This window comes from Homarus americanus, unplaced genomic scaffold (assembly GCF_018991925.1).
Source record: "Homarus americanus isolate GMGI-L3 unplaced genomic scaffold, GMGI_Hamer_2.0 scaffold54443, whole genome shotgun sequence".
NCBI classification, from domain to species: Eukaryota; Metazoa; Arthropoda; class Malacostraca; order Decapoda; family Nephropidae; genus Homarus; species Homarus americanus.
Genome location: NW_024750852.1, coordinates 7160139 through 7169730, shown reverse-complemented (window position 1 = coordinate 7169730; position 9592 = coordinate 7160139). Strand labels below are relative to the sequence as shown.

Below are 9592 nucleotides of genomic sequence, written 5' to 3'. Positions count from 1 at the left end.
ATATTTTTGGGACAGTTCTAAGACACAATGTCGATATGGCAAACATGTAGGAATCCGTATATACTGTAGTTTCCTAGCTACAGCACTAGAAAGACGTTGAGGTAATGATAGTGAGGGTGGAATGAAACATCTGTAGATTGTTATTTAATTTTATGGTGCGATGTGTCGAGACCTGCATTGAGACAAGGGAGGGAGTTTTGAATATTTACTGTAATAATGCAAGTATCACATTTTATAGTTGTGTGCATAAAATTACAAAAAAAATCTACATATGTTTCACTCCACCCTTATAAACTCAACACCTTTAAAGTGTTGTAGCCAGGAAACTATATGCGGATTCCGACATTTTGCCATATCGACATTGTGTCTTAGAATTGTCCCAAAAATACACCAACCAATTTACTGTACATACGGTATAATGTTGATAAGAAACATCTGTAGGTGAACTTAATCGAATTTCTTATTATGTACAGTTGGTGTACCGTCACTCGTGGGTGTCGTTATCAGAGGCTCGGGTGAGGGCGGGACGGCGAGCAGCAGAGGAAGCAAGACAGCGGGCAGCAGACATGGCGGTCGCAGTGGGCGGCACATTAGGGCCATGTCTCACTGTTAAAGAGGACTCCTGCACACACGTCGCCATCACTGAAGGTAGCTATGATTAAAGTAGATAGGAGGGGCATCCCAGGAATAGATTTACTGAACTTATAGAAGTTCATAGATTTGTGTATTAGTGTATTATGGGCCAATTCAGGAGCATATTTAAAGTTTTATACTGTACGTGTAATAAGTGAGTTAGGGGTGAACAGCAGCTTGTACATGTGTTTAACCCTTTCGCAGTGGGAGTTCACCCTAATCTAAATAAAATCATCTGGCGGTAGCCACTACCCAGAATTAAAAGGCAAGTGCGTGAAACACCGTGAAAGGGTTAATCGAGATAGGTTTTAAGAGCCACATGGGTGATTAATTCAGCCTTACAAGTTTTTTTGTTTTATGTCTAAGAGTTTATGCTATTGATGGTCAAGAGGTGATTTAATAAAAGTTTATAAGCACCTCAAAAGACATTACTCAGTCAAGTGTTCATATTAGGAACGCTGGCAGATGCCTGCTTCACTAAGATCACAGCTACAAGGTAAAAATCCACTACATTGGTGCAAGTTCAGGTACATTTTCATTACTGTACAGTACTGTATTTGATAATACTACTGTAGTGTTTAACAGAGAAATGACCAACCACCCAAACACTTATAAGTCGACCTGGCTACAAGGATAACTATGAGCAGAAGTGGGAATTTTTTTTTACCTTAAAAATGGTACACCATGGGTTTGGTGTACATACTCTACATTATAAACACTCAGAACTAATTTTGTAGAGCTTAACCTCCTATTCCTTTGCACATGGCTAGTGAATGTTCTCATCAATCCATGTACAATATCAAGTTTGGACATAGATTATCGTACAGCCAATTATGTGATATACAGATGCATTCAGTACAGTATATCTATACACAGGGTTGATAATTTTTTTTCCATTTATCATTGTGCAGACAGAACAAATTCTTGGATGGTGGACACAGCTCTTGGGAGGCAGGAGGTGCATGCCCACACACCCACCATCATCCAAAGCACAGTTAAGGCCACATTTTCCCTTGTATCTTATGGTGTACCCAAGACTAAGAAAGCTTAACAGTAACAAGTTACTACAGTATAGCATCCAACATATATATACTGTATATGTATATATATGTATATATATATATGTATATATATGTATATATATATATGTATATATATGTATATATATATATATATATATGTATATATATATATATATATATATATATATATATATATATATATATATATATATATATATATATATATATATATATATATATATATATATATATATATATATATATATATATATATATATATATATATATATATATATATATATATATATATATATATATATATATATATATATATATATATATATATATATAAGTGGAAGGTTGGTGTAGAAATACGATTGAAAAAAAGCACTCTGAAATCACCTGGGATGATTGTTTTTGTGTATCATGAAAAATATGCAAAATGAATGACGCAAGAAAACTGAAACATCCTTCAATAAAACTAAGAGGATGCTAAGAAGAAAAAAAGAAGTGGAGTGAAAATGAAACTTACAGTATGTGCACAATTAAATTCTCAGAACATAAAAAGGAGGTTTTGGCATAATAAATATACCTGTACTGTATACAGTATATGCAGTATCTGTATCAAGCATTATGACCCAGAGCACAGCAGTGTACCAACAACTGGATGGATGTAGTGACTGTATCATTACATAAGGTTAAGTTATATATATATACTGTAGTAATATGCTTCTGCCTTGTTTACGATGAAAATAAGACAAGAATGCATTTTATTAGTTTGCTAATAAAATAAAAACACAAGAATGTGTAAAGTTAGTTTAAAATCAAATCAAGAATGCATTTAAGTTCAATGTATAACACGATTGTTTCTGACTAACAATTTATGAGGAAAATAAAAAACAAAAGCATCTACTCAGTTTACAATCAGGGCTAGAATGCATCCGACTGGTTGGCTAAACTACATGAAGTATGTACAGTATCGTGTTACGGCTGCAAGATGTTATGACATTTGTTACTACTGTACACATGGAATGAGTAAGATGCAATTACTAGTTTAAGAATTTGAAAAATTTAAATTTAAAATTAGTTAAGAACTAATATTCCATCAAGAGCTTATTTAAGTCATTCTTTAAATCCTTACTTAGATATTAATCATTTGCTTACAGGGTACTCTCTGTTAAATAAAATAATAAGGCATTACCCAACTAAATATTAAAAGTGGCTTCCCTGCAGTGATGAAGTTATTCCAATGTAAAACAGACTCTTAGCTGTTAGATTATTTCTTATAACCTGCTGGCCTTCCTGGATGTGAGGCAACCAGTTAAGTCCATCAGTCTGACCTTAGTTACAATATGGTATTTCAAGATTAGTCCACCATATCTCTTTTGTCTAGTGTATGCATTTGTTAAAAACTTTTTAAACAGCTTCTTGGGAAATTAAATATTATTTATGTATTGTGGGTTTTGTTTAGTTTTTTGACCGGGGCAACTTTTCTGCCTTACAGGTGAGGACCTTCTTTGGAAAGGTGTTTAAAACTTTATCCAGGATAATAAAATATGAAGCACTTTGTAATCTGAATATCACTCAATGAATACATAACAAAAATAACCTTTTCAAAACCATTATTTGTTTTTACCCTTAAATATCTTGACAGCTATAAATGGTAATGTACTGACAATTTATACAAGATCAATGAAGCTAATGCATGGATGAAAAACAAGAATATTGGAAATATATTGTTTAAAAAATGGAAATAATATACTGTACTGTACATGGCATAAGTTATCACATAAGTGATCGTGGGCACATTCGTGCCCAGTGAAAGTTTGAACGCTCGTGCTTGGCTAGCGTACAGCGAATGAGGGTGCGCCAAGTCCGTAGACTTGCATCGTTTTCCATCGTAAATATAATGGTTAATTAATGCCTTCCTAAAGAAACCATCGACATGGGACCAGGTTTGTTCCACTCTACGAATATTTTTGCGATTTTTCCATGTTTGATGAAAAACGATTGTGCCGTTTAGGCTGCCCAAAACAGACAGACAGACACACGCCTAGTCCTATAGTATATTAGATACAAGAAATGTGTTAAGGGAATATATACTGTATGTTCTATTTCATTTAATGAAAAATGAAGTATGGATGACAAACATACATGAAGATGCATTGTAATATACATTTGTGAAGATATATTTTTAGCTGCTTTCCTTTCAGCCACTCAAAAGTTATTTGCTTTATACAAAATTTAGAGTCGACATGTTACCACGAAGGATGCATATACTGTATGTTATGATCCAGATATTGTGTATCAATCTAAAAAGTCATACAGCATATAATGTTTCAATAAAGTATTCTACAGTATGTGACACATCTATGGAATATGAAAACACCTAACCTGATCACTTGCTTTAACTATAGGAAATAACTCCTCTGATGTACTAAATATACTGTACTGTCATGAAAAGTTGTCAGCAATCAGAAATCAGGTTTTATCACAGTTATATGTTGTGAACTAGCATAGTAAACACTAGCCAGACTTTTTACAGGGTTCTGGAAAAAGCTGGTTGTCATTCATACAGTTGGCAATTATTTACACAGGCACTGCTGCTTCTAAAGAAATGCCCCATGTAAAACAATGTCCAGATATTTTAATATGACTTGTGAATTTATTGGCAGCCAATTTTTATCAACAGCTTCCACTTCATACTGCTGTAAAACAGTAAATATGCTAAACTGTTGGCTTTATCAAATATTGCATATCAATGACTTAACCTTAACAGGTACATATATACTGTATATATAAACAGTTGTACCCCGATTTACGCGGTCAATTGAACCCACAGGGTACCGCGTTAAGTGAAATCCGCGTAAATGGAACAACAGAACATATGGGATTAATTCCAATAGAGACTGGCCCGACCCCCAAACTCCACTTTTTGACGATACACAACTATGTTGTAGTAAAAATTTTATCTTAACTTTATGATGGTATGAACAAACAAGTAATATAGAAGAGGTTAGGTTAGGAAAAATAAAGGTTATGTTAGGAAAAATAAAGGTTAGGTTAGGAAAACTAAAAGTTAGGTGTAACACTTACGTTAGTAGAAGAGACACAGTGCACAACCTTACAGCGCGGCTTGCCCAGGCGGAGGGAGGCGGGAGGGAGGGAGGAGGAGGGAGAGGCAAGGCAGGCAGCGCGCGCGAGCCGTCTCAGCCGCGTGTATATGGGTAGATGAACCGCATTAAGTGAAAGTTCGGTTCTGGCGAGGCACCGCGTATATGAGAAATCGCGTTAAGTGAAACCGCGTAAAGCAGGGTACAACTGTGTGTGTGTGTGTGTGTGTGTGTGTTATATATATATATATATATATATATATATATATATATATATATATATATATATATATATATATATATAAATGTGGTTTGTTTCTTATCTATTTGATTGATAACTAGTCCAAAAATGCAAGCTGAACTGCATAGTGATATTGTTAAGCATTTCTTACATTGTTTTCCAATAGTTAAGGTTTGGTACAGATTATTTAATGCACATAACTTGAAGTAAGGTGAACACGAGAGCTCACCGTCAACAATACTGTAGCTGCTAAAGCACTTTTCAGAAATCCAATGATCTTTGTCTTTTTGCCACCAAAATACTATCCAGTCTAGGGGTCAAGATATCGTTATAAGAACTTGGGAGGAACAGCTGTTAATGAAGTATGTGTAAACCACTATTGGATGCATTAAAAGTTACATAAATAAATGATAGATTAAAGTATGACATTTCAGTTTATGATTGAGGGGAGAAAGCAAGTGACGTGTGAAAATACTACACCTAAACCCTTGCTCTATGTTGTTTACAGAGTACAGTACATGTAATTAATGACAAGGTACACAGGTAGACAAGGTTGGATAATTATTGAATTATTTTTTTTGTAAACTGGCACCTCTTGTCTACTGAAGTTCAAGACCCTCAGAATATCATGAATCAATGGTTGGCTCTATGCCCAGTGAGGATTCATGTCAAATAGGTTGTTGGCTCTCTAGCTTCAAAACCCCCTATAGCTATAAAAAGAAGTTTAACCTCTTATCTCCTCAGTTCTTGTCAGTTTACAACCCTGTACTAAAGGTGGGAGGATTTCCATGTCACAAGCATTCTCCCTTTCTGAGGTGCTTACTTAGTGGTAGCATTCTTTTAAGTCATTTACAGATGGCCCATAGGTAACAAAAACAATCACCAAGGCACCTAAGAACTTCCTTACTTTGTTACTACTAAAATTCAACTTTTGGGTCAAAGCTGCCTTTAAATGTTTATACAGTAATTAGTAAGATTTCATCAATCTGTGAAAATGCACAAACACAAAACCACCTAACCTATGTGGGCTGCTTGTTTGCTGGATATATTCTCTTCAACACTTCTCCGACAGAATATCACAAAATTATATAAACTAAATGCACATAAATGGAATTAGAAACAAGAAAAGAAAATTTTTAGAGAAATGATATTTCTCATTTTCCTTCCTTTACAGTGACAATTCAGGGTATCCGGCCACATCCACACTTCAAAGCAACATTATCAGTATCACCAATTTTTCTTGTACTGAAAGCATATGGGCATAAAACACCTTCCACAGATATGGTCTCTTAAACATTTCCTTGCACGTCTTCTTTCACATACATTTTAATTCACCCTTGTTTGTCTATTACATTTTTGGGCTTCTTCTATCCTCCTCAGTAATAATTATAAATTTCAATTAATCCCACATTCTCCTTTTCAACTTAATCATACAATTTCACTGCATAGGCCTTTGTCAGTTACTGTTTGATAGAACAGTACAGTATATAATCTTTACCTTAACCCTCATTAGACATCAAGTGTGTTTGTCCATATTTTCACAATTAATAAAAATTCAATAATTAGGTTTCTTTAACTTATTTAAAAACATGGTTATCAAATTCACGAGATTCAAAACCTAACCAAACCAACCATACACCAAACTGAAACAAGTGAGTCACTGGAAAATGTGAGATAAAACCTTACCTCATAAACTTTCATCATAAAAAAAATCAGGAAGTGAAGCAAGAAATCCCATTTTAGGTCTGAGGGAAAAGAGACAAGTGACATACAAAATCTACCACCTAGAACATTCCCTGACATCTTGCCTTGTCCCTGGGGGCTAACTGTGTTTTTGGAGGCAGTGACCCTATTCTATCAGATCAATGTAAAATAATTAAGGAATAAACAACTATTTGCTTAATTAACTTGATTTAATGAGATAGGAGGTTTAATCTTCATTTGGCAGTACTGTACCTGTACTGTAGTTTAAAAGAAATTAAGTGAGCCTGGGGTAAACTGGGTATCAACCCTAGAACCAGTACATCTTGTCTTGAACTCCTCACCCAAAAACATTAATTTCAAGCTACGAAATGACCCTCTTCCAACTATCAAGCAAGCCTGAACAGATTCACAAATACACTTTCACAGAATGGAGTAAACCCAATACGGCTGTCAAAAGTAATGAGAAAGACTTTGCCCTTGCTTTTAGAATATGGTAGCCCCTGAAACAGACAGGCTGTGCTAAGGGGTGTTCTAGTAGGGCACTTGTCTTTTCCCTACAGCCCCCAAAATTAACAAGGTTACCATCTAGATTTAACTTAAATACACATCACTTAACTGCATCTCACTCTCAAAGAAAAATATGCAATAAGTACTGTAAAACAGAGAAAATTCTTTTAATATTAAATTCAACTAATTTTCTTTCTAAGTGCAACAATTTTAGGAATTTATAAAACAATTTTATGTGCAACAATTTCAAGAATTTATAAAAACAAATTTAATTGGAGTTAATTTAACCTAACCTTGCCAAATTCACCCAAATACGAAATTGAATTACCTTAATAAGATAAAGGTACAGTATTATTAGTGTACTTTTTATTTCCAAATCAATGATTTTTAGACTTAAGCAAATCTAATCTAATTAAAAGTAATCAAACCTAACCAATTTCAGCATCACCCAGATAACCAAGCCAGAGACAAGTGTAACTCTCTCAACAAAGGTTCACATGAGTTTCTCTTTCCAAGACAAATACTGTACTGTATTTAAGGTTGCCAAAATACAAATCCAATCCAGTTAAACCTTCCCTGATATAACCAACCTCATCTGACTTTAAACATACATACTGATACCCTAAGATAATCAACAATTCCTTCATTTTAGTCTACTCTCTTCACTTCTAAATAAATATATGTAATTGCCTTGTACATGATATACTGTGCAACCCAAAATTACCTCATCTCATCTAACCAGTCAAATCTGAAAGCAGTACATGGCTAATATTTCTCTCAATAAAAAATATTTATAAGCACTAAATGAAATTACTCCCAACTGCCCTAATCACCCCTCGAGTAATAAAACCTGCACTAATGTATAGGACTGATAATTCTTGTTCAAATTTAGTTTTTTCTCTTCCTACAACAATATTTCTTACATGCTTATAAGCCAATTCAGCTTTAACCTACCTAACCAAAGCTGCCCCTTAGCCCCCTCCCCAACCTGACCACACAGAATGACCGACAAAGTTCTTAAATACAGTAGATGCTAATATCAACCATGATCGATAAAATATACACTGTTTGTGACTTCAAGGGTTTCATAGGCACTTTTTACTTCTTAAAGAAATTCCTAGGAATTTTTTTTCTTATAGCAATTTACAATACAATGCAGAATCTTAAGAAGTAAACAAAATTACAATCACATAGCTGCTGCTGGCTGTGTATCAAGCATGTGTCCTAGTAGAAAAAAAACAGACAAGGCTTAATGGGTGACAACTTTCATTGTGGATTCTTAGTAAAAATAATATAGTAAAGTAACAAAATTTATTATTTTTCCTTAAAATTATCTTAATTTCCTTTCATCTGTTAAACTCTTTACAACATCTGCTTGATATTGGCTGATAAATATGTATCAAGAGAAAAATATAAGTATATAAATATTACATAATCACTACCTTTTTCAAAAGGTAAAAAACAAACTGAAAATTTAATTATTTCTCAGAGGATAAGAAAAAAATCTGATATCACTGAATTATCTACTGTATACCTTCCTCAATTATTTCTATTAAACTTAGCCTGAGCTCCCTGCCGTTTATTCTCATTCTTGTGCGTCATCTTATGACGGTACTGTTGACTTTGTGCTTTGCCATGATTGGTATCTTCTTTATCTGCAAATTAAGAACAAGACTTAAAAACACTGCCACCTCAAATTTCTCAATGGTGAGTTATTTCCAAGTAAAGATCAAGTTATTCTGATCTGTACAATCATCTTATTCAGCTATGTCCTTCTGTATCAGAAACAATCAACAAAATACAGAATTATGACACTTACCGACACCCTATGTTGAGAAAGGTAATTCATAAAATATGCTCTGATCTCTTGATGTTAGTGTAAATATTGCAGAACATCAATACTCCTGCTTTAAACTACAGAAAAGTTTTTGCATTTACTGGATAAAATTACTGGTGAAATTAAGTCAAGATATATCATGCATTATCTCGATAAAATCTGTCCTGAAATATATGTAAGTGTTTTCATGAGTGCACTACCAACTGCAGGCTTTGTCAAATCATTAAAATTGCACATGTATGAGATAAACTACAGTATAATGAACTGAAAATGAACTATACATGTGAGATCTTCCTCAAGTGATCTCCACAGTGCCTCCATTTGTTCCTGCAAAGCATTTTTTCTCAATCTTGCCATCACTAATCACAAGTACCATTGTCTTCACTGTAATATATGAGAAAGTATGCATAGTAGATCATAGCATAACACATCCAGTAAGGCAGCTGGAATGAATAATAGTAAATGAGGGAGAATCTGTGTTGTTCTGAGAAAGAGAATCTCGACACCAAACACCATAGCACTAAAGGGCTTGCAT

The 9592-nt window shown here is 34.0% G+C and overlaps 2 protein-coding genes across 5 annotated transcripts in view; one reads left to right on the top strand and one right to left on the bottom strand.

Moving 5' to 3' along the window:
* LOC121854376 overlaps positions 1–1714 on the top strand; it is a 5519-nt gene extending 3805 nt beyond the window's left edge. Inside the window, exons 3-4 of the mRNA XM_042349008.1 lie at positions 474–648; positions 1545–1714. Of these exons, the coding sequence (XP_042204942.1) occupies positions 474–648; positions 1545–1684 (315 nt within the window). The 3' untranslated portion in view covers positions 1685–1714. The remainder of the gene's footprint in view (positions 1–473; positions 649–1544) is intronic.
* Positions 1715–8516: 6802 nt separating this feature from the next.
* LOC121854385 (activating signal cointegrator 1 complex subunit 2-like) overlaps positions 8517–9592 on the bottom strand; it is a 62065-nt gene continuing 60989 nt past the window's right edge. For all 4 annotated transcript variants that reach the window (XM_042349028.1, XM_042349029.1, XM_042349030.1 and 1 more), the window contains one exon: positions 8517–8875. In XM_042349028.1, coding sequence (XP_042204962.1) covers positions 8760–8875 — 116 coding nt within the window. In that variant the 3' untranslated portion in view covers positions 8517–8759. The remainder of the gene's footprint in view (positions 8876–9592) is intronic.